At 43.3% G+C, this 26,600-nt stretch overlaps 1 protein-coding gene across 1 annotated transcript in view; it reads right to left on the bottom strand.

The window, feature by feature from the left end:
• The window catches only part of Melk (maternal embryonic leucine zipper kinase), a 60,073-nt gene extending 34,936 nt beyond the window's left edge, over positions 1–25,137 (bottom strand). The window contains exons 1-9 of the mRNA XM_032891431.1: positions 25,111–25,137; positions 24,672–24,763; positions 20,750–20,845; positions 18,915–19,000; positions 16,647–16,763; positions 14,680–14,823; positions 12,658–12,726; positions 10,522–10,614; positions 4,890–4,988 (exon numbers count right to left, since the gene is read on the bottom strand). Coding sequence (XP_032747322.1) covers positions 4,890–4,988; positions 10,522–10,614; positions 12,658–12,726; positions 14,680–14,823; positions 16,647–16,763; positions 18,915–19,000; positions 20,750–20,807 — 666 coding nt within the window. The 5' untranslated portion in view covers positions 20,808–20,845; positions 24,672–24,763; positions 25,111–25,137. The remainder of the gene's footprint in view (positions 1–4,889; positions 4,989–10,521; positions 10,615–12,657; positions 12,727–14,679; positions 14,824–16,646; positions 16,764–18,914; positions 19,001–20,749; positions 20,846–24,671; positions 24,764–25,110) is intronic.
• Positions 25,138–26,600: the final 1,463 nt, after the last annotated feature.

A 26,600-nucleotide genomic window follows, 5' to 3' on the forward strand; every position in this document is an offset into this window, starting at 1 on the left:
AAATAACTTCACCCAAATTAAATGCAAATACAAAATCCTAAGAATACGTAAAGAAAAGCAAGGGGGAAAGCAAAGGAAATTGTTAGAATTGTTCCAGACATGATTGCAAAAGCAAAAACTGTAAGACTATCCCCACAAAATTAACACATTACATTTCTAAACAGCAAAGCACTAACACAATCAGCAGTCATCAGGGAAAAGCCTTTCCTGCCTAGATGAACGAATACCATATACACTCAGTCACACGAAAGGTCTGCGAATCACCCTGCACCACCGCTGCAGCCCCCACCTGCCCAGGAGTGGTGGAAGCATTGCCAACGTCAACTCTTAACTACTCTTCCTCTCAACCCACACTCAACTCATCTGCATCTTGGCTGTGCTCACAGCATCCCCAGCCTCCTCATCTATGTCACTATGTCACTATGTCACTATGTCACTACTCATCTATGACGCTGCAGAGGCTGCTAACCGGCCATCGACTGCCGTCTAGTCTGCACTCTTACACTCTTCTCAAACACTGGGGCAAGTCATGGCACCTCACTACTCCAAGCTTCCACACAATGGCTCCCCCATCTGGCTCAGGGTGGTCTGTTTCCTCTTGTCCATCTGCCTCTTGCTACCTCTCAAGCTCATCCAATGTCTCTCTCGCTCTCCCTCACCAAATTATAGTCACTAGTGAAAGCAGCCTACCTCAGGCCTCAGCACTCGGTTCCCTCTGTCTGCCATGCCTGTGCTGGGCACCAGCAGAGTGTAGGCGCCGGTTTCCTCAGATCTCCACCTAACGCCAGTGAAGACTGGCCTGCCCTGGCCTGCCCACCTTCCCCACAGCACCCTACACCAGTCGTTCCCACTTGCTTTACACCATCAATCTCTATTCTATGCCCCACTCCTTCCAACACAGGCTCCTTAGTACAGGTCTTGCCATCCTGCTGACCTAACAGTGCCTGGTTCTAGTGTGTATAAGGTGCTCAATTCATATTTTTTTGACTAAAGGAAGAAATTAAGACAAAAAGCATATATTCTAAAAGAAAGTAGGCAAGTGGGGTTGGGGATTTAGCTCAGTGGTAGAGCGCTTGCCTAGGAAGCGCAAGGCCCTGGGTTCGGTCCCCAGCTCCAAAAAAAGAACCAAAAAAAAAAAAAAAAAAAGTAGGCAAGAATACTGATAAGACATTTAAGTGGTCAGTAAGCATGAAATTATGTTCAAGTAATCGAACAAAAACTTAGATGTGGAGAAGTGGCTCTGTTGGTAGTTATTGCCTAACATGCACAAGGCCCTGGGTTCAGTCCCCAGCACGGTGTAGAACGAGGAGGAGTGGCACTCTCCTGCAATCCTAAAGACAGGAGAGCAGTTCGAGGTTCCCTAAGCTACACAGCAGGTCCTTAGGTCAGCCTGGACTATATGAGACCAGTCTCAAACCCAGACATGAGTGAGCATGAGCCGCTTACTCTGGGCAAATCCCACCCCACAGGGAGAAGATGTATGTGGTGTTCATCTGTTACCCTAGTGCTCCTTCAAGGATACACGCAGCAAACTGCCCAGCTGCCCATCCCTCATAAACTTCATCTTGCCCTCACCAAGGTCCAATAGAGAGAAGAGATGGACCTGCCTACCTGCTTACCAAATGGTCACAGCCTACCTGAGTCCCTGAGCAGAACTTGCTCCTCTGCCATGTCTTTCACTAGAAAGACTCCGTGAGCTCTGGGTGACCCCCATGCTGGCTGCTGTAGGCTTCTGCTTACTCCCTGACCTCCTCTACGCTGAAATGTGCCCACCCTCAACTGTGAGAGAGCAAATCTCAACTGTGTTAAGCCACCACCCTCAAGTTATTGACTCCAGAAGCACTAAGCAACTCCCACTGCTTCCGCCAGGGTTTCTCCTCCTCCTCCTCCTCAACTGCCACTCTCCCACCAGCACACTCTGCCTGAGGAAGAGCCTGATTCCAGGCTCCCAGCTTTTCTAATATCAAATACAGGCTCACAGCTACCAGAGTAAAAGAAATGTTATACCCTTAAACTAACACTCAAAAGAGGGAAAAGGGAAGAAAGAAAAAAAGAAAGCAAACTCCTAGCTAGAGGTAGGAATACTCCACATAACTGTACCACTACACCCAGCATGAGAAGTTTTCAGCAGAGGCCTGTGCTCTGCTGGGGAGTGCAGGATAGGTTACCCCCGGGCTCTAGTAAGTACAGCATAATGTTCTGCACACCCCAGTGCTCGGCTTCCCCACCTACAGCAATGAGCTGGTCCCAAATATCAGCACAGAGCCAAAGCTGAGAAACCTGTTACAGGACAAAACAGTCCTGAGGCTAGAAAAGGACCAGAGGGCGATGCAGCACTCTCTGCTCTGCCTTCAGTACACAGAGGGGTGACTTAAACAGTAAGATATACATCCGAGACCAAACAGAGAAGACCTCAAGAACAGGGCCGTGAGGAGGGGCATCTCCACAGAAGGCCCTGTGCCAGCCAGGGCTGTGCACCTTAGTCCTTCTCTGTTTAAAAGGCCATTACCCTCCAAATAGGAGCAGGCGCAACAGTGGGTGGAAGCCAAGTGGAGGAGAAGATCTCTGGCTAAGCATAATCCTGGAATCCTAGCAGCCTTGAAACTGTGCATTTTGCACACGGAGCTAAGAAAGGCAGGCAGTTTCCAACACACGAGGACAGCACCACAGTCAACTCTATAAAATCTTAAAAATATAATCTCATAAAGAAACAACTTACTCATTTTCTTTAAATTTGAAAGTAACAATTGATAAGCAATTTTACCTTCAGACTATCCAACTTTGACTTCTAAATTACGTAGGCCACTCTAATATTTGTATGCCAGAACTGAAGTATGGTCATGCTTGTCTTCAAATACAGTGATAGCAAATGAATAAGTGACTTTAATAAGATTAATACAAAATCTCTAAGTAATCATGCTGAAAATTACATTTCAGCGTTTTGTTAAAATAGCCAACAATGCGAAAGATAAACGAAGGTTGCCTCTTACGTTACATAGTGTGTCAAATATGGCTGAGTCTTTCAATCAGGCCAAGAAGAGAGAGTGGTACTAGTCCAGGTGAGAACTGTTAGGACGTTCTAGGCAGATACAGACTGCAGGCGAGTGATACGACACCTTAATTAGATTCAACAGCAGACGGTATTACACCGCGACTCGGAACAACAGTTCTGAGCCAAGATTACAATAAATTTCAAAATCTATAATGTGTGAAATTAAATTCCACAATAATGCATAAAAATCCTAATTTGAATCAATTTTCAACTTGCAAATACATGAAAAACTAAAAAATAAAATTCAAAGTAGGAGAAGCAAAGAATTCACAGTATTAGTAAATAATATTAATTAGGAAGGCCAAATCTCTACCAAACAAGAATCAGACATGTTCTGCCATTCATACAATCCCAAAGGCACTTAATTTGCCCAAAAATAAAACCTTGGATTTTACTATTAGGGCAGAACACTTTCATATTATTTTAAGGTAAGTTCCAGTCCCTTAATCTTAAAAAAGATTTATTCAAGATCCACTAGTGCACTCAAATATACTAATTAAACCATATTAATAATTAATATACTAATGACACATCTGGCATGAGTGTGAATCTGCAGTAACAGCAAAGGAAAGGAAAGAATATAGTAGTTTGAGGTCTAGACAGGCCAAACCACAGCACTCCTCACGGGAAAGTGAGGAGATCCAGACCATCATGGCTACCCTAGCTCAGCCCAGCAGTCCATGAACAGTCACTCATCTTATAGAATCCTGGCTTCCTGGCTTAGATAACAGCCTGAAACTGAATATACCAACACTCAGGTACCCTGTACTGTTCAGTGTATCCTTCCTGCTACCTTGTTCTTTTACTGAATGCAAATGAGGTGTGCACTTGAGAGTCTGCCTCACCGTGCAGCCTGGCACCAAGACTGGTGAGTTTGATGACCCACTGAGCTGTTCTTTTCACAACGGCTTTGGGGTTCCTGGAGAAAAACTGAGTAATGTCAACACAGTAAGATTCCAGCTCCCTCAAGCCACTGGGCAGGAACATCTGGAAAACAACTGGAAAGCAAGGGCTTTGAGCACTGAGTGCTTCTAGCACTGGGCGTGAAGATGCAGACCTTGAACATCCTCCATCCCTTGCTGCCAGCTCTGCTTGGCTCTGCTAGGTGTGATCCTCTTTTTGACACTCTTAGGCTTCACAAGAGGTCTGAGGTCAGCCAGGTCTCAGAATAAGAGATGGATGGCACCTCCAAAAACAATGCCAACAAAAAGTTCCCTTTTTCTGAAAACAAGGTCTCATGCAGCCCAGGCTGGACTTAAACTTTTTAATGAATAAGTATGATATAAATTATACGATATGCACTATGACATGTATGACATCGTATGATATATGATATATAATATATATAGTACTTACTCAAAAAGTTTAACAAGGAGCTGGAGAGATGGCTCAGAGGTTAAGAGCACTCACTGCTCTTCCAGAGATCCTGAGTTCAATTCCCAGCAACCACATGGTGGCTCACAACCATCTGTAATGGGATCTGACGCCCTCTTCTGGAGTGTCCGAAGAGAGAACAGTGTACTCATATACATAAAATAATTTTTTTTAAAGTTTGATGAAATATAAGCTGAAAGTGTTACAGATTTATGATATATATCATATAGAGAGATGGACACAAATGTGTGCCTTGGTAAACTTTCAAAAACTGAATACAGAAAGTATGACCAACATCCAGGCCAAGAAAAAGGATTCCCCTTAACCATGGCCAAGCAATAGCTACAGTGTTCTCTTCCAACAGCCTGGAACATATCTGCCTTTTGGTACTTTTATACATGCACGCACACAATAAGCAGCACAGAGAGCTTTAATTCTGAAATTCTGTACCCTTAACACTCACCATTATCTTCTTGTACAAAGCCATGACATTATCATCATCAAACGGGAGGAATCCACACATAAGCACATATAGGAGGATGCCCATGCTCCAAACATCTGCCTAAGAGGGAGAAAAAAAGCAACATAAAACACATTTCAAAAAGGCAGGATGGTTAAACGAGAACCACAGAATCGTTCTCCTGACTAAGGCAAAGCCCAGAAAGGAAGGTTTATCCAGAATCACTGACTCAATGGAAGACCCCTGACTTTCAAGTCAGTGCCCTCCTCTAGCTACACACCAATGCTGACTAGAAAACAACCCACATGGGCGTGACGGTGCATTTGTTTAATCCCAGCACTAGGGAGGCAGAGGCTGGCTCATCTCTGTGAGTTCAATGCCAGCAGACTTAAACAGGTCTGTAGACTTAAACGGATCTACAGAGAGAGAGAGAGAGAGAGAGAGAGAGAGAGAGAGAGAGAGAGAGAGAGATGTTCCAGAACAATCAAGACTACACAGAGAAACCCTGTCTCGAAAAAAACCAAAAAAAGAAAAAGAAAAGAATCTCCAAAGGTCTAGAAACAAAGTCATAAAGAAACAAAGCCTCCATTCTCTGACTCTCTGATTCTCAAAGCTGAGTTTAAGGCTTCCAGAGGCTAAGGTTACACAGGAAGATTATGTAAACATTCAGAGAGATATCCAAAACAAGTCTGAAAACCTCCTGTTAATCTGAAAATGCTAGTAAGCTATGGTGCAAACCCTTTGCCTATGAAGAAATCTTAATAAAATTCAATGGTTGACTTTTCAAATATGTAGGCTAGAAATTAGCATAAGAACTACCTTCCTGAGATTTCCTTGAGTCCTGAGCAGTAACTATTTATTCAATACTTGGCCTTGATCAATAATGATGCCGCATTATTAATCATGGCTCCTGTAGTGGCTAAACTTGGGTGTTGCCTTCACTACATCTAGAATCAACTAAAAGCACAGTGTTGATTTGCTTTAGCACACATTGCAGGAGGGAAGACCCACCCTGTCGGCCACACCTTCCAATAGCAGCCCACACAGGACATGGAAGAACGACACATTGCTTTCTGCTGCTTACGCTCACTGGCAAGTCTGTCTGTCCTGCTCTCATAGTGGCTGATATCAGATGTCAGGACGCCAATGAAAACCAGCAGCTCTCGAGGAAACCTCTCAGACGCCAGCAGCAGATCAGGACTGCAAAGACATGCAGCCTCACAGACTGAACAAGTGGTAGATCGCGGTCTTTTCACTGTGAGAAGCCATTACCAGATTATCTGGATAATCTACAAATCAGTTTAACAAATCCATATTTCTTCCACTCTCTAAGTTTTGTTCCTGTGGAGAACACTAACAGAGCTTCCCTGCTGGCAACAGCCCAGGGGCAGAGCACCTAACTGTAAGTCACAGCCTCCCGCTCATTTATCCTTGGAAATCCATAAGGGAGAAGGACTGCATTTCTGACAAAGACAAATAAAACAGAAAGGGTTAAACCATGAGGGCAGCCTCGGCTATCTAGGTGTGCACATGCACTAGAGGAGCCCGCTGAGACAGCGCTGTCTCCTGACTCACACCAAAGCCAGCACTCCATGATGTCTGACGTGAACAGTTTGCCTTTCAAGTCAACAGGTGATTTGTGTTTCAAGTTGTAGTTCAGAAGTTAAGCGTTTATGCCTAAGAGACGCAAACACTAATTCATTAAGTTGTGGCAATACAGGAAGTGAACACGGCCTTGCCAAATACCATGAGAGGTCAAAACGGATTGTGTCTGAAATTAAACTAAAAGATGAAAGAAGTATAGTAATGTTTCCATACAAATCTACCACTGCTCCTGGAAAGAAACTAGACTTTCAAGCTACCTCATCAAGCATCTCACTTCATTGATTCAAACAAGATGAGAGAACACACTAATTAACTAAAATTATAAGCCAAAGTAAATGTAAATAAATCTACCAACTGACAATGAGATAAAAAGAACTGGGGGAGGAAAGCATGCTCAAACACTGCCCATTAGAATCTGTGAACCTCAGAGAGCCCACCACGGAACATGCCCTGTGCAGGCAACTGCCTACTTTACAACTTCCAACAACCAGACCAAAATCTGGTGCAGGCCTGAGGTTCTCATCTTTCAAGGATGCCCAAGGACTCTTTGGTACAGTTCTTATTACCATACAATGACAGAGAGTCAAACTCCCATAGACAAGGTAAGAACCCCGGAACCCACAGGCTCCTTGCACATGCTTATAAAGTCCAGCTCCAAGGTCAGCAAAGACAGAAGGGCTGCTGTTGAATGTTGGCTGCCAGTCTAGTCAAGAAAATGTGAGCCCCAGGTTCAGGGAATGCCCTGCCATGCACAACATGCAGTTTTCTTAAAGGCAATCTATATGTAGTCCCCTACATGCTATAACACAGATAAACCTGGAAGGCATGTTGAAGAATATAAGATAGTCACGAAAAATTTACTAAAATTGTATCTAACATGGAATAACCAAATTCAGAGACACAGAGAATGGGACAAAAGCCAAAGAGATTAGTGGAAATGGGGAGGTATTATCCAATGAGCTATGGGTGTTTAGCTCTACAAGTAAAGAAAACTGTGGAGTTTCATTGTACAACAATGTGACCGTACTTAACAAACTGAATTGCAAATCAGTTACTATGGTGATTTTGTTATCTGTATTTTTCCCAAAGTTAAAATTAAAAGGAAAAAAACCCAAACAAACCAAGCTGAGGGGATCAGTCCAGCATGCATGAAGCATGGTCCCCAGCACCACATAAACTGAATGTGATGCACACGTCTGTCATCCCAAACCTGGAAAGCAGAGGCAAGATCAGAAGTTCAAAGTCACAGGCTGAGATATACAAGACTATGTTTCAGAAAACAGACAAGCCAGGCATTGTGATACCGTTAATCCCAGTACTCAGATGGCAAGGCATCTCTGGGAATCCAGCCTGATTTACACAATGAGTTTGGGCCAACTAGAGCTACAGTAAGATAGCTTGTCTCAAAGAAAAAAATGTTAAGGAAAACGAAGAAAACCTAAGTTTTCCAGGCTAAAAAGAACTCTAGAGGGCCAGCAAAAAGGATCAGCTGGTAAAGGAGCTTGTTGCCAAGGGTAACATCATAATAAATACAATTCTCAGGACCCTCAGTGAAAGGAGAAAACCAATAAACTGTCCTCTGGCCTTCATCTGCATGCACACATACATAAGTATAACGTAAAAAGAGCTTAAAAAAATACAGTAACCAATATAATGAAGCTATAAAGATGGTTGGTACAAGCAACACATTTTATAGGATCTGTAGCAAAAAGGCTTAAATCTGTAATTCCAGAGCTGGGAGGATGAGGCAAGAACACCCAAAAGCTCAAGGCCAGCCTGAGCTACATACTTAACTCCAGACCAGCTGGGAATCCAAAATGGGTTTCGCTCTGTGAATAAACACCTTGCCAGGCAGGTCTGTGAATATGAGGTTAGATCCCCAGAACCACATAAAAGCTAGGTGGTGTGACTTCTACGCCTAGACCAGAAGTCAAAGACAAGCTTCCCTTGACACACTGACTATCCAAACTAGTCAGAACCCCGCCTCAATAATGAGCAAACTATCAACCTGATGTCAACTTCAGACCTACACACATAAATATATGACACCTAATACACACAGCAAACATGCACACACGCACGCGCGCGCGCGCACACACACACACACACACACACACACACACACACACCACACACACAGGACAAACGTCCTTCTCACAAGGCTGAGGCAGGAGGACCTCAGGTTTCCAACTGAAAACTGAGCAAAATCCTGTCTCAAAATTACAAAGAAAAAATATCAACAACAGAACTAAAGGGATAGTGACCTAGTCAGTGAAACAGTGTTAACATATTCAAGGCCCTACATTCAATATCCAGTACACCATAAAAAGAAAAAGTTCCTCCTGGCTTTCAGAAAATATAGAGATAAAGCTACAGGCAGCAGCACTCCAGTTACTGCCCAGCCTGCTGCCCTCAGACAGCACACTCAATAAACTATTCTTCCAAAATAAATAAACAAATAAGCATTTTCCCTGCCATTGCCAAGTCTTGTAGAGGAACGGGCTCAAAGTACATTCAAGATTCAGTTTCACCCTACTCCACACCATGGCCAAAGAAGGCAGTGCTGCTGAAGGGGTAAAGGGCAGTTCTAGAGGAAGTGCTTAAGAACGCTCTCAACCGTGAGTGCAAGCAATTGTGTATGTGTGTGGATGTTTACCATGGTATCAGGATGATGGAGTCTCTTTGTGCTGAACACCAAATCAACCTAAAGTCCACACAACAAGCTAAAGAGCTGGGCCTCTGGGGGTGTGTGCAGCTATCAAGGAGGATACCCTCCCCCACTCTCCCTTCCCACCCCACCCGACAAAGCGGTTGGTTGCAGCTATGTATCGAGTACAGACTATGGCAAAGAATCTCAGGCCAAGAAGTCATGGAAGAGCACTTCGAATGCAAGAAATGAACAAATTAAAAATTTGGCTCATTTAAAACAAATGCAGGAGCAAACAGGCTGGCAAAATGACTCAGCAGGGAAAGACTCTCCAAAGGCACTCACTACCAAGCCTGACATCCTGAGTGCAATCCTGGAACTGGAAGGTGAAAAACGAACGAACTCCAGAAGTTATCCTCTGACATCCATATGTACACCGGGGCATGTGCTGCCCCCAGTATACACACAGAATAAAGATATAATAGCCCTTAAAGAGATAATATATAAAAAAAATACAATATACACAAATACTTAATTTTAAAGGGATATGATGTCCAGGTCACATTCGTATGATTTTTTAAAAGGCTGTGCATAAATTTGTATGGAGAAAGAATAAAGCAAACAGAAAAATATAAATAATTACAAATGTAAATAAAAGCAAACCAAATTTCTTAATTGTATTTTTGTACAATTCTTTAAATTTACATCAAAATGAAGTCCCTTAAAATATACAAATTCCCATCTATTCCTGTTTCAGGTTAAGTAAGTTGGTATTTTCCAAAGTTTCTCCCACACAGCACTTATCCCCATAGTTTTCCATGAGAAATGCAGGTGCAGCAGGTAAAGAGAGCTGAGCGCAGCTGCCCGTGTGCTACTGCCTTCCAGAGGGCACCTGTACCAGACCGTAGGAAAGACAGGAGACATTCGCCCCAGTTCCTAAGCTTCTGACCACTTGTGTTTTCTTATTTTATGACACTAACATCAGCAACACCTGACCTGCAGAGAATGCGATCGCTGACTGGATGAAGAAGTGCAAGCTGGCTGTGGTGACCCACACCTTTAATCCCAGCACTCAGGGGGCAGAGGCAGGTGGCTCTCTGTGAGTTTGAGCTCAGCCTGGTCTACAAAGTCCAGGACAGCCAAAGCTACACAGAGAAACCCTGTCTCAAAAAAACAAAAACAAAGAAACAAGTCAGCTGTGCAAGAAAGATAAGTTTTTCTTTGCGTTAACTAATAAATATCTTTGAAAACTGAGTGAAGTGTATTATCATAGCCTTAGACCCTACCTCGCTGGCCCAACCAGTTCGAACTATAGCCACTTTATACAAAAAGCAACCAAAATGAGGATGACAGAAATACATCAAACTCATCAGTAACAATTACCTCTGATCCAAGATACGATTTCCCTTGTATTAGTTCAGGTGCTGCATACGCCAGACTCCCACAGCATGTCTGTAGATGGTAATCCTTGTTGCCCTATATAACACAAAAATGAAACACTTGTAGTCACAGCCTCTGAGAACATTAAATCTCAAATCAGGCATGCTGTTACACATTTGTAATCCCAGCACTTGGGCAGTAGAAGCAAAATGACCACAAGTTCAACGTCCAACCCAGCTACATGAGACCAGTCTCAGAAAACAAAAATAAATATTAAAAGCATTAAACTTGGTCTGGAGAGATGGCTCAGCAGCTAAGAGCACTGACTGCTCTTCCAGAGGACCTGAGTTCAAATCCCAGCAACCACCTGGTGGCTCACAGCCATCTGTAAGATCAGATGCCCTCTTCTGGTGTGTCTGAAGACAGTTACTGAGCTCTCTCACACATACAATAAATAAATCTTTTTTAAAAAATTAAACTTTAATAAATTCTTGCCTTTGAACTCAAAGAGAGGCTGATGAAAAACTATCCCCAAAAATAGAGATCTCTGCAGCTGCTTTTTGTTTTGTATACATGCACACATGCACATGTCAACTGAGATGCTCTACACTTCCAATACCACTTCACCTCACGTGAAGACCTTTTTCTCCTCAGATCAGTCAGATCAACTATATACTTCCCTAGATTCTCATCTGCACAGTAATCAACCCCACATTTATCCAAGCACCCATGATTTCCTACACCCAAGTATTCAAGGAATACCCACAGAATTCAGGCCCCTAGCTTTAACATCAAACCTTGGCCAATACGAAGATCTTCCTTCTTGTGTGAACATTAAGAAGCAACTGGTCTACAGGAGAATGCATTGCTAATCTATTGTCTAGACTCTGTGATGAGACAGATCACCACCTTACCTGGTGATCCGTCAACCTCCTCCTCTCCCACAGAAACGTAGATAGGCCTTATGTAAACGAAGCTACTGCTGTTCCTGTGCTGAGCTCTACAGGAGGCAAAGGATCTAGAAACTCTAACTCTGTTTACAAATGAGTCAGGTGGTCGTGGCACAGTGAGAGCCCCTCAGAACTGAGGCCATCTTTCCCAAACCACCCATTTTCTTAGATACTGTCTATATGAGTTAAATCTGTGGCAGCCATTACAAAAAAACAAAAAAGCTAATGGAGTCTTCTACAAACATTCTCACTACCTCCTGTAGAGAATATAACTTATCTGCCAAAGGATGATCTTTATAAGCTTTTATATGTCTGTAAAAGAATTTTTTAAACCTGCCTTCTGAATCATCTGCTTCCAGACACGAGCTCCCACTGGTAATCTCAGAATAGACATCAGTGGGAGAAGAATCAGACATTCAAAACTAAAGAGGCAAAATCTGCTTCTCTCTGCACCTTGCTAGTTCTGAGGGGCAGGAAATAATCATGGGACTACAAAGGGCTGAGACAGGTCTGCAATTTCAACATTCTTAATGAGTACAGACAGCTCATTTTAGCAACGCAGTGCCGTCATTAGAGAACCCAGAAGGAAGCCTCCAACAAGCCACCTCACAGGAGACCTGCTGCCGCAGCAGAGCTGAGACACTCAAAGTCACCTCAAAGAGAAGTTACGCTGAAGAACACCAGTATATTTCTATTTGGTGCAGATCAGGGAAGTCCTGAGCAGTATAACTGTAGAAGCCCATGGCCATCTACCTCCCTCTTCTTTAACAAGGAAAGAGGGTGACACAGAGCATAACTAATCTTAGTTATGTGACCATTTGGGGAACAATAACTAGAGATGCACTAAATTCTCAACTTCTACACAAATGAACAAAGGCATCATCATCTAGTGGCAAAATGCTCAAACTACAAACACATGCGTCAGTATCATACTGTAATGGCTTCATGTCACCTGTCACTCCAGATTCTCATAGCGTCCCTGTAGGGACAAATCCTAGACCTATGGTGATGACTCACAATCTTGGCTCCATCTCAGAATTATGTAGCATACTTACAAAATACTAATGCTAAGGATAAAATTCCTTAAAATGGACGAAACTGAACAATAACGATTAAGTGAAAGTCAGTGCAAAACAACACACCAGCAGGTAAACTTTAGACATAAATGTACTTTTATTTCCATACTTACCTTGGGTTTTGCACAGAGACCAAAGTCAATCAGCTTTAGCTTATGATTTTCGTCAAACAATAAATTTTCCTGAGAAAACAAAGATATTTTGATAAGTGTATTCTGATTTCCTTATGTCACACCCCATTTCTAATCATTTCTAAAAATAATTGAGTTGTTTCTATTTGAAACTGAGATCAATATAAGTTAAAACATAAAAGCCAATGGGAAAGAAAAAAAAAAAAAAAAAAAAAAAAAAAAAAAAAATAGAGGTAGGGATAGGTACCCCCTTTAATGACAGTCGTCAGGAGGCAGAGGCAAGTGGATGTTTGAGGCCAGCCTGGTCTACATAGTGAGTTCCAGGCCAACTATGGGAAGAGTACTGACTGTCCCCAACAACCCTGTGACCTAGGTTTACTCCCCAGAACCACAAAAAGAAAGAAAAAGAGAGAGGTCTGGAGAGTTGGAAAGTGATGGCACACACCTTTAATCCCACTACTTGGAAGCAGAGGCAGGTGGGTCTCTGTGAGTTCAAGGACGGCCTGGTCTACAGAAAAGCGTTCCAAGACAAACAAGGCTATATACACAGAGAAACCTTGTCTGGAAAAACAAAGAGAAGACTAAACAGAGCTCAGACTGAAGAGTTCAGTTTAAAAACTAAAAAGTAGGGGTTGGAGATTTAGCTCAGTGGTAGAGCGCTTGCTTAGCAAGTGCAAGGCCCTGGGTTCAGTCCCCAGCTCTGAAAAAAAGAAAAAAAAAAAAAAAAAAACTAAAAAGTAGGGGTTGGGGAAGCTCAAAGAAACTTGCTTAAAACCCTGCAAAAAAAAAAAAAAGTCCCAAGCTCCGAAAAAAAAAAAAAAAAAAAAAAAAAAAAAAAACTAAAAAGTAGGGCTGGAAAGATGGCTCAGTGGTTAAGAGCACCGACTGCTCTTCCCGAGGTCCTGAGTTCAAATCCCAGCAACCACGTGGTGGCTCACAACCATCTGTAATGAGATCTGATGCCCTCTTCTGGTGTGTCTGAAGACAGCTACAGTGCACTCATATATAATAAATAAATAAAATATAAAGAAAAAAAAAAAAAAACAAAAAACTAAAAAGGGATAACCATGCCGCAGACTGACCACGTTCCTGACTTGTAAAGTTATTTGAATACACATTCACTATCACACACACTGGATCCTAAAGACTGAATGAGTGCTCACATCTTTCATCAGTCCTTTAAAGGTAGAAGCTGCCAGTTCTGCTGAGTTACCCCTTTTTGGGGGGGAATGGTTTAAAGATTTATTTATTTATTTATTATATGTAAGTACACTGTAGCTGTCTTCAGACACACCAGAAGAAGGCATCGGATCTCTTCACAGATGGTTGTGAGCCACCATGTGGTTGCTGGGAATTGAACTCAGGACCTCTGGAAGAGTAGTCGGGTGCTCTTAACTACTGAGCCATCTCTCCAGCCAGGGGGGAATGGTTTAAAACTAAAGGAATATGGGCTGGAGTGACGGCTCATCAGTTTAGAGCACCGACTGCTCTTCCCGTGGTCCTGAGTTCAATTCCCAGCAACCACATGGTGGCTCACAACCATCTGAAATGAGATCTGATGCCCTCTTCTGGTGTGTCTGAAGATACCAACAGTGTAATCATAATATATAATAAATAAATAAAATATTTAAAAAAAAAAAACTAAAGGAATATAATCTCAGCATTTTGGGTGGCTAAGACCAGCTCAAGATGGGGACAGCCAAGGCTATACTGTGGGCCTGGGCTATATATAGGTAGACAATGTCTCAACAACAACAAAAGAAAATACTGAATGGAAAATACTGGATGACTCAATTTTCCCAGGGATAAAATCTTGACAAAGAGCATATAACGGGTCATGAGAATGCTAAGAAAGAAAAGTGAACGGACAGATTCTGACAACAACCCAAGCCTAAGAAGCAGAAGTGGGGGCGGGGGGGTTTTCAAAGCAGAGCACGTGGGTACTTGATGAGGCACGCCGTGCTGAAGTCCCGGTAAACATCTAAGGGTGACAGGACCACTCACTGGCTTGAGGTCCCTGTGGGCATAGCCCTGGCTGTGCACATATGCGACTGCAGACAGGATCTGGCGGAAGATGACTCGGGTCTCCTCTTCAGACAGGCGATCCTGGGAGATGATGTAGTCAAACAGCTCTCCTCCTGGACAGTACTTAAACAACGAGAATCTCACTTACACACATTACAGAAATCACTTCCCAGGAATGGAAAGTAAAACCATAGCAAACTCAATATTAGTTTAACGTCAAAGGCAAGGGAACTGAGTGAATGAACTGCACTCTCAGGATCCAACAACACAGTAATTACTCCAGAATTCGAACAGCAATTCTTCCCTTGAATAGTTTTAGTACCAATAAACAGAAGTTAAACCAACTATCACTGTGATTTTAAAAAGCTCACTCTGGGCCTGATATTTTTATAGCAAAGTACTAAAACTCATTTTCAACTTAAATTCACATTTAATATAGTAATCTAAAGTTAAAAATGAAAAGCAGGAGTAATTATTGTTTCTCCAGTAATTATTGCTGGTCATTGTCCAAAGACCACTGATTTTTAATCTCCCTAAAAAGAGCCCATTAGGGGTTCATGCTGAACAAGCATGAGGACCTAAGTTCAGATCCCCAAGCACCCACATAAAAGCCTGCAGTTGGCAACGCAAATCTGTAATCCCAGCACAGAGTCAGAGACAAGCAGCTCCTGGGGCTCCTTGGAGGCCAGCCAGTCTAACCAAACAGTGAGAGCTCTGGTCTTAACCAGTAAGGGAAAGAACAAGATAGAAGGACGCTTTGAGTTTCCACATGCATGTGTGCAAGCATGCATTCCCACAAGCACACAGATGTCTGACACACAATCATACACTGATCTACAGGAGAAAAAGTAATTAAGAAAAAGGGCTTACAAAGCCCCCTCATCAGGATTTATACAGTTAATGATTGATAAGGGAGGGAGAAACATTTTCTTCAGGGATATAGCCATTAATAAGGTAGCCATGCTCTTGTACCCAACCCTCAAAAAAAGAGAACACTGGGTTATCAAAAAAAAAAAAAAAAAAAACCAAACAAAAAACACATAGAAGTAGAAGTGGGGCTAGTTGAGAAGAAGGGACCCATGGTGATAACAAGAATATAATAAGAGATAGTCAAATATGGTCAAAAATACATTATATAGAAAGCTGGTGAGATGGTTGAGAGGTTAAGAGCATCGGCTGTTCTCGCAGAGGACCCAAGTTCATTTCTCAGCATCCACATGGCAGCTGACAGCTTCTATTACTCCAGCCCCAGGGGACCCAACACCCTCTGTGGGTCACCAGGCACCGGACACACAAATGGTGCACAGACAGACATGCAGGCAAAATATTCATAAACATAAAATATATTTCATACATAAAAATATGTATTAAATGTCACAATATAACACATTATGTATAATTAATATATACTAATAAAAGGCACAAAAAGGGCCAGCAAGATAGCTTTCATCCCAGGAACCCACATAAAGGTAAAAGAAAAGAACAAATAACAACACAGTTAACTTTATTACCCTAACACGACCTCGAATCACCTGGGAAGAGTCATGGATTGTCTATACGGGACTGGCCTGTGGGTATGTCTATGGGAGGCTGCCATCACTAAGTTCCTTGATGTGGGAAGACCCAGCCCACTATGGGTGGCACTGTTCCCTAGACAGGGTCTTGTACTGTGCATAAGACTGGAGAAATCAAACTGAGCACAGGCAGACAAGCAAGCATTTATTTGTTTCTCTCTACCCGTAGCTACGTTTGTGCTGCTCTGCCTTCCTGTGAACCTGGAACTAAGCTAACCCTTCCTCCCGCCCTAGTTATGTTCTATAAGGATTATTCTATCACAGCCACAGAAATGAAACTAGAACAAACATTTATTCTAATTTTCCAGAATTCTCTCTCAACTACTAAAAAAGCAAACAAGCACTCTTAGTTGTCTGGAGCCCACCACTAACCTCAAGCACCATGAATATTTTGTTCTTTGTCTCTAGCACATGGTAGAGCTGACATATATGCTGATGTCTCAGATTCTTCAGGGCATCAATTTCAGTTTTGACTCGGGGCAAATCGCTCTGTTTGACAAAACATCAGTTCAGACAAGCAACAAACTCTCTGGCAAGTATTCCAAGCAAGCATCAACAACTTTAAACTAGGTAGCTATCACTAGCTTGAAAACAAGCTGCTCAAAAACAGAAAAGCATTACGAAACTCGTCCTGAGGAACTTTATAAAGGCAAAATCATTGTAAGTGTGTCAGTTGACCTGTCAGCGAGAGTTGGTGGAGATTAGCTAGCACACGCTAGGAGCCTCTAGGACTCAGAGAGGACCCACACTGAACACGGTGACACCCCTGAGTCAGCTTGGGCGTGGGTGGAATAAAGGAGCACGCCTACTAGCAAAGGCATGCTGTCTCCTAGCTGCCACTGAGGCACATGCTCAAACCATGATGACATCAACCTCACCTCAGGCCCAAAGCAATGGATTATTGAACCCAAACCACAAGACAAAACTCAATCATTCCTCCTTTTAAATTGTTTCCCTCAAGTATTTGCCACAATGATAAAAAGCTACTACACAGTAGAATTCCTGAAAGAATCTCAGACTAGTGTAGAAGGGACCATTCAAATAGAGAAATCACAGAGACGCCATTAGCAGGCCTGGATGCAATCCTAGCAGTCTGAAGACTTGGGGAAGAGGTTCAAGTCTGAGGACAACCTGGGTTACAAAGTGAGTTATAGGTCAGTCTGGACTAAAGGACAAGAAAGGAGTCGCAAAGAAATTAGTTACTTGTAAAAGTACCTCTCATTACTGCTGCTGCTGAGGTCTCACTGTACAGCCCTGACTAGCCTTGACCTAGCTATGTGGGCCAAGCTGACCTTGCACTTGGAGCAATCCTTCTCCTCCTCCTGCCTCTTGAGTGTTGGGATTGGAAGTATGTACCACTATGCCTGGATCCAGATTACATGAAAACCACAGGTCTTTGTGAGTGTGGTATATGTATGTGTGGGGGATATGTATACGTCAATATATACACACGTGTGCAGACGCATATAGAGTCTATGTGTCTTCCTTAATTGATACCCATCGATTTTCCAAGAGAGTCTCTCCTTGAACCTAGCACCCACCAAATAGGCTAGACTGTGTACACCTTGCTAACGCTGAGATTATGGTTGTACAAAGCCACCATGCTCAACTGTTTCTGGGAGAGCTTAGAGTCCAGACTCATGTTCTCATGCTTACATACCACACTTACCAACAGCATCATATCACCACCCAAGGTCCTTGCTTTCTTTAGTAAGGTTTGTTGTTATTGTTTTTAATTGTGTGTGTGTGTGTGTGTGAGAGAGAGAGAGAGAGAGAGAGAGAGAGAGAGAGAGAGAGAGAGAGAGAGAGATATTCCAGATGTCCTCAGAAGCCAGAGGAGCTGGGTGCCCTGAAACTGGAGTTACAGATGCTTGACTCCATGTTCAGTGGCTGACATGGATGATGGGAATGGAACCTGGGTCTTCTGGAAGTGAACAAGTGCTCTTAACTGCTGAGCCATATCTCGAGCCCCCAAATCTTTACATTTGCCGTGCAAGCAGGAGGGCTAGAATTTGAATCCCCAGAAGCCGCGTAAATTCCGGGTAAGTATGGCAGCCTGTTTATAATTCCAGGTTCAGAAGAGAGAGACAGGGTCCCCACAGCAAGCTGTCTAGTGAGGCTAGCTACACCAGCAAGCTCTGGGTTTGACTCAAAGACCATGCCTTAGAAAGAATAAAGTGGAAAGCATCAAGGAAGATTCCAGTATCAACCTCAGGCCTCTATACATGTATGGGCATACACATGTACCCATACACATGCCATGTATACATACATATAAAAAGATAAATATATTTCTTAGTAGGATATGATGACATACACCAGCAGCCGTAACACTCATGAAGGTAAGGCAGAAAGATCAATAGTTGAAGGCCAACTTCAACACAAGAGCCTAAGACAGCAAACCCTAACCCTACCCTAACCCTACCCTAACCCTACCCTAACCCAACCCTAACCCTACTGTATATATGGAAACCTTGACTCAAAGTTAAGTTTTAACGTCATGAGAGATAAATATGATCAACATACTATGACTCATATATAAAATTATCAGTGATCAATATACTATAACTACTATATAAAAAATTATCAATGGAACCCATTATTTCATACAAGTAAAGTAAAAAAGAATTTCAAACTTACCCCTAGTGCATTCTTATCCATGATTTTTATAGCTACCATTTCTCCCGTGAGGATATGACAGGCAAGTTTGACCTTTGCAAAGCCACCTAAGTACAGAAAATGGAGATAAATGAGGGCCCAAGCACAGGTTTTTTAAAAGATTTTTCCTGGAAATTTTCCTTTCTTCTGTCACTTCCACATGCTAGCCAGGACTCCAGATTCTTTTCAGTCCATGTTCTAGACCAGTACTTGCCACCTGTGACAAACAATCCTTTCACGGGGGTGCTAAGACCATCAGAAAACACAGATATTTAGATGACAATTCCTAACCGTAGCAAAATTAAAGTTGTGGAGTATCAACGATAATTTTTTGGTTGAGGAGCACCACGACCCTGTATTAAGGAGTTGCAGCATTAGGAAAGTTAAGAACCACTGTTCTAGATGGATTTTTTTTTCCCCTACCATGAACAGCAAATATCTGATTTTATACTAAAGAAGTAGGAAAAAATATTCACTCTTTAAAAATATGCTCTACGGAAGCTGGAGAGATGACTAATAAGTTAACGTGTGTTTGACATTCTTACAGACCACCAGGGTTCAGTTACCGGCATCCACATCAGACAGCTCGCAACTGCCTATTCCTCCAGCCCCAGGGGATCAAACACCCTCTTCTGTTCTCCTCAGCCACCACAGACACAAGGATTACTCACACACAGATCACACATACATAGTAATAGAAGTAAATCTTTTTAACCATATTCTATGTTTACCGCTGCAATTAAATTTGCTTTATTATGAACATGCTAGAACACAACATAAAGTTACTAAAACTGAAGACAAATTATACAAATCTTCAATGAGCTTTAAAACTACAAATCAATTGTGTATTAAAACTGGGTCAGAGGCTGACTAAATACTTCTAGCTATCTGAAAGATGTTCAAATTAATAACTCAAAAAAAAAAAAAAAAGATTCAAATAGTCTCTTCCAAGGTCTTCCGTGCTGTTTTCCCAGGTGGCGTGGAACTTGCAGCACAGAACGTACTTTCTCCAGCATTCCATGTACAACTCACAGGCAAGTCCCTCCCCCCTCCCCCCCACTTGCATGGGGCAGACATACCAATGGCTTCCTTAGGAAGGGGACAGGTGCTGCTGAGAAGTAGCTATGTCTTCTCTGAGCAAGTAGTGCATGACTGTATACTCACATGAAACTCACTGACATCATGCCCATTTTACTGTATTACGACTCACTCTCACTAGCTTCACCCTCGAATTCTAGCCATGCTGCCACCCTCTCCTGACATGGGCTCTCCTGCCTGCCATCTCTTCGACAGCTCTGCTCTCCCCACCCAGGGCCTTCACTCTCAAGCAGCCAGGATGACCCTTTCAAAACATAGGCCATATTGTTCCTTAGCTGAGCACTGTCTCTCCAGGGCTTCATTTACACTAAAACACACACCACTTTTGTAGTGACCTGTAAGGCTCTTTGAGAGTCTGCCCTTGCTCTGCTCTGCTTTATTAAAGCAGGCAGAGGACCAGGAGAGATGGCGCAGCAGCAAAGGTGACTGACCTGAGTCAGCCCTAGAACCCACATAAAGGTAAAAGGGCATCTACTTCACAAAGCTGTCATTTTATCTCCACATGCATGTTGTAGCATGTTTCCCACATACATCACCCACAGAGACATACACCAGACAAACACACACACAAAATAAAATTCAAACTTTTTAATTATAGGTACAAAACAAAATTTAAGGTACATCAATTATACTAAAAAGCTCATGACTACCCAAATAGACCATACTTTCAATTAATTTACCTGTACTCTGCCTCCAAGAAAAAAAAAATTGACAATTACCTGTCCCAATAGTTTCATATAATTCATAGTATTTAAGGAGCTCGTCATAATCTTTCATAGTCCAGCTGGAAGTTTATTCAAAATCACAACAAGAACCTGTAAAACAGGAGAAAGAGTACATATCCAATAAGAGGAACATCGGCAGCTCACCGCCTCCCTTGTGAACAGGGATGAGCATAAAGCTAGGTCATATAAATGACCAGAGCACTAACTAGTAAGCAACAGAGCAGGGCGGAGGCAGCCCACATCTTCAGTCCCAGCACCCAGGAGGCAGACGCAGGAGGATCTGACTCCCAGGACAGCCGGGGCTACACAGAGAGATCCTGCCTCAAAAACAACAAAACAAAACAAAAATCAAAACCTGGATTCCTGCCTCACATCATCCACACAAATCAAATTCCGATAAAGAGTGGAACTTACTAAGGTAAGAGTACTTGCCTGTAATGCCCATATTTAAAAGGTAGAAGCAGGAGCTCAGGGTTTTCTTCCTAGACTACACAGCAAGTTCAAGACCAGCCTGGGCTACAGGAGACTATGCCTCAAACCACAAATCCACTTGTTCTGTGGGTAAAGGCACTTGCCACAAAGCCTGAAAACCTGAGTTTGATCCCTAGGACCCCCATGGCAGAAAGACAACTCCCGTAGCTGTCATCTAACCTCCACACATGCACTATAGCACACACATACACACACACACTGCCAAGTTTGAGGCCAGCCTGGTCTACATGAGTTCCAAATCAACTAGGGGAAAAAAATAAAATGTGAGTCTGTGTGTGTTTGTGTATGTGTGCCAGCACACAGAAGCACACACATTCAGAACTTCTGCACAAAGACACCATTAAAGAAGAAAGTGAACCAAGTATGTTTATTGATAGGCATTTTCTCTCCTTTGGTGATGCAAATATAGGCCAGATTAGACCAGATTAAAAGTAGATAAAGGGGTTGGGGATTTAGCTCAGTGGTAGAGCGCTTGCCTAGCAAGCGCAAGGTCCTGGGTTGGTCCCCAGCTCTGAAAAAAAAAAAAAAAAAAAAAAAAAAAGTAGATAAAGGCAGGTTTATTAGGAGGCAGCTCTGGGGTGGGTTCACAGATCTCACAGGTGGAGCTCAGTGAGGTCACACATGCAGGCTAAAGCAAGGGGGTTTTACAGAGCTTAGGTGAGGAGTAATGACATGCCAGCTAGGAGCTGGGATGGCGTCCATACACAGTCAGAATCTGAGCCCCTGGGTGAGCATTCTTGGGTGGGTTGCCAGAAATAGGGAGACAAGGAGTGATGACACGCAGGAGTTTTCTCTGTGCGGGCAGGGTTTGGAGCAGGACAGATGGGTTTCCCAGCTTGTGCAGAGAATGAGCAGAGGTTCCAGCCTAACACTGATGCCTGCCTATATTCCCAGCACTGGGGACACCAGAAAAGAAAATTTAGGGGTTGGGGATTTAGCTCAGTGGTAGGCGCTTGCCTAGGAAGCACAAGGCCCTGGGTTGATACTCCAGCTCAAAAAAAAAAGAACCAAAAAAAAAAAAAAAAAAAAATTTAAAGTTCCAGAACAGCCTGGGTTACACATAAGACCCTATAATAAAGCAGGAGATGGGGTCAGGTTTTGGGGGAAAAGACTGGACAGGAACTTGGGACCTAAAAGTGCTTGCTGCTCTCCCAGGTTAAGTCCTAAGCACTCATGCTTACGACCACCTGTAACCCCAAATCCAGATGATCCAACACCCTCCTCTGGTCTCTGCAGGCACCAGCATGCTATACACTCATACAGACAAATGTTTATGTTTATGTTTATGTGTCTGTGGGTGTGCAATGCCATTGTGTGTGTGTGGAGGTTCAAGGACAGAGAGACCCAGCAGATTTACATGGGCTCTGAGGCCCGGACTCAGGGACTGCTCACACAGCCAGTGCTAACCCACAGCCACAGCTTACCCATCCAAATTTTAAGGAGCGATTTTTAAGGGAATATGCTAACTCAGAAATCTCTTAATGGCCATTTGCCAGTAGACAACTCTGGGAGTGAAAAACCAAAAGACAAAAAACGAAACTGGAATCAGAAAACTAAGAAATTCCTAGATAAGAAATAATCTAAGTTTGGAGGTCAAGACATGGCCCAGTAACTCCTAAGATCCTGTTCAAAGGAAGGGAGGAGGAAGAGGGAAAGCAAGTAAGGAAATGGAAAAATTTGGGGCTATACATTTGACTGAAGAGCTGTCCGCTATAAGTAGGCTAGCAAGCCCAGCTTGGAGACGCAGGCCTGCAATCCCACCAGTCTTGACTTCTCTCAATAGCCCAGGCAACAACACACACACACACGCACACACACACACACACACACACACACACACACACACACACAGGATTACAAGTGTGCTACCAGGCTTGGCTCATAATTAACTTCTTCACAGATTCCTCTCTATGGAGTTTTAAACTTCCAGTTCCTAAGGAAAGACTAATTTGCACAAACACTAAATCCTTTTTTCTGTCTACCCTCTGCCCTCAAATCACACCATGTCTTTGAGTAACATCATTACAGGGATAGATTATATCTTGAAATCCAGGGAAGATCATTTTTGCAACTATTGTGAAAACTAGCTGGGCTGACGTGACATCTTTAGTCCTAGCACTTGGGAGGGAGAGGCAGGAGGATCTGGATCTTTGACTTCAAGGCCAGCCTGATCTACAGAGTGAGTTCCAGGACAACCAGGGGTACACAGAAAACCCTGTCTTAAACCCTCCACCCCCAACCCCCAACCCCCACCTACAAAAAGAAAAAAAAGACAGACTAGTGATTAGATCATGTTGTGGGTATAAAGCTGGGTCTAAATAATCTTACACATCCTGTTTACCTTCTAGAAATTGGAATACAGGAAGCAAAAATGTATCTGAGTATTCCTCTGGTTGGTGAAGAAATGGGGCATATGCAATAGAGATCTTTCTGAAGAAATAAGAAACCAGCTAGATACTGGGAGAGTTGTGATTAAACTATTAGATACCGTGGTACATGCCTTTATCCCAGCACTCAGGAAGCAGAGGCAGGTGCATCTCTGTGAGTTCGAGGCCAGCTTGAACTATACGGTGAGTCTTCATAGGAAGGCAAACTGAGGGTAACTTGCTACCAGTGTGGTGTTATTTAAGCTATGCTATCACTTACTACAAAATACATTAACTTGCCTCTCGTGCTCATTGAGACACTCATCTGGTCACTTCAAATGCAGAATGGTTTAAGAACTTAGCCTTAGAATACAGTGGAGTGGCACTGTACCCTTCTGTTCCCTTGTGGAGCAATAGAAGTATTCATTCCAAAAAGCATTTAGAGACTAATCTGTCCATCTAATCTGTCATAATAGGTAAGCAAAAAGGAGAGAGCCACTGTTTCCACGACGGTCCACGACGTCCACGACGGTGTTTAACAGGGCTTCTCTGATTTTATCACACCTCATAAGAAACAGAAGCCAAAACATGAACAAAAGTTGGGACTATAAGCCTCCTGTGAAACCCTCTCTTCCTACTCCACTAACCACAGAAATCCACCTAAGGTGAGACTAGAATACTCACTAACCTCACCGTAGTGTGAGCTTCCTGCCTTGGAATGCCTTCTCAGAGAAGTTTTCCTGTTTCTCTCCACACCCTTCTTGACAGGAACATTTACTACTATAGCTTCCTGAGCACCCTTACAATATGGGAGTCTCAGGCCACTTGCTTTGAAGAGGTACAAAGCAAAGAAAGATTTGGACTCTAAAAGGGGGGTAATCACACATTTCTCTTTTAACTGGAGTACTCCAGAAAACTGAGTTGAACGAAGTAAAGTACCTCAAAGCCCATCTCTGAACCGCTTTTGCGGAAAATCAAGAGCACTGAAACAGAACTGAAAATCCCCATCTACAGCGGCCTCCAGGGCGTCAAACGCTCTGTCAAAATTTATCAATTACCTCGTGAGCCAGGAGTGGGGAGCACTCACTCCTGTATCCCCAGGTCTCAGGAAGCTATGGCAGAAGTATCCAGAACTCAAGGACCATTTTGGCTACAAAGTGAATTCGAGACCAAGATACGTCTCAGAATAAGAGGCAAAACACACACACACACCAACACCACCATCTGTGAAGGCTAGGCACGCGCGCACGCGCGCACGCACGCACACACACACACACACACACACCACCATCTATGAAGGCCAGGCACAGACACACACCACCACACCACCACACCACCACCACCACCACCACCACCACCACCACCACCACCACCTGTGAAGGCCAGGCACGCACACGCACACACACACACCACCATCTGTGAAGGCCAGGCACAGACACACACACAGACACCCCACCATCTGGGAAGGCCAGGGTCGAAAAATCTAGACGTTCTCACAGAGAACAGCGCTGATGGGTGCAACCTCAGGGAAGCTCCGTCTCCTAGCCACGCCCCAAAAAGCCCAAAATACGGCCCGAGGGCGGGAGTACTGACCTAAAGGGTAGCAGGTCTGGAAGTACGGAACAGGACAGAGGGTGAAGCAGCCAGCAGCAGAGCCTAGCAAAGCCGGAACAGTCGGTGGGAATCTCTGCAGGATTCAAGTTCCAGCAGTTTCCGCCCGCCAAGGGAATCAAAACTCGCGGGCCGGAAGAGGCGGTGCCCACGGGAGCCGGAGACCCAATCCAGGGAGGTGGGGCGGGGCCAGGAGAAAACTGGGCAGGGCGATGGTGCGGTGGTGGGGCAGGTGAGATAGGCTAAAATTTGTGATGGTACTTTAGATGTGTAGGAGGTTGTCAAACGCTCAGGATCAGAGATGGTGAAGACTTCAACATACTGACTGAAGAATTAAGGCCTTGCCTCCTTTTTTTTTTTTTTTTTTTAAGAATATTTTTATTTGGGCTGGAGAGATGGTGCAGTGGTTAAGAGCACTGATCGCTCTTCCAGAGGTCTTGAGTTCAATTCCCAGAAACCATATGGTGGCTCACATATGGTTGCTCATCTGTAATTGGATCTCATGCCCTCTTCTGGTGTGTCTGAAGATAGCAACAGTGTACTCATATAACTAAAATAAATAAATCTAAAAGGGGGGAGGGTTGGATAGATGGCTCAGCAATTAAGAGCACTGACTGCTCTTCCAGAGGTCCTTAGTTCAAATCCCAGAAACCACATGGTGGCTCACAACCATCTGTAATAAGATCTGATGTCCTCTTCTGGTTTGTCTGAAGACAGCTACAGTGTACTCATATAATAATAAATGAATAAATCTTTTTTAAAAAGAACATTTTTATTTTAAAAATACCTTTATTCTTCAACAATTCCATACATGTATATAATGTATGTTGATAATATCCACTTGAATCTCCCTTCCTGCTCCCCATACTAACCAAAACCCTCTCTCATCTTCATTTCCTTTTTTAAAATAGTTTGCCTATACTAACTGCAGTGCCTATCTCCACACTGCACAGAAAAATTTTCCAGAAGACATTGATTTGTTAAGTTTTCACATAATCAACTTTCTTATGTTCTCTTTCTTAAGTTTTCATTACACTAATTTATTCGTGTGTGTGTGTGTGTGTGTGTGTGTGTGTGTGTGTGTGTGTGTGTTTGGGCACATATACCACTCTACCCGTGTGGCTGTTAAAGGACAACTTTCAAGAGTTGGTTCTCTCTTGCCACCTAATGTGTCTAACTAACGGAGTCAAGCTATCCACTTGGCAACAATCCCCGTTACCCACTGATCCATCGTTCCCCTGATCTTGTTCCCCTGATCTTTTTCCCCTTCCGGTTCGTGGGAGGGCCCTCCCTCCCTGGCCTTGACTATTCTAAGCAAGAACTCTAACCTTGTGCTGCTTTCCCCCAGCCTGTGCATTTCTTGATTCTTACTAAAA

This window comes from Rattus rattus, chromosome 1, assembly GCF_011064425.1.
Source record: "Rattus rattus isolate New Zealand chromosome 1, Rrattus_CSIRO_v1, whole genome shotgun sequence".
NCBI lineage: Eukaryota > Metazoa > Chordata > Mammalia > Rodentia > Muridae > Rattus > Rattus rattus.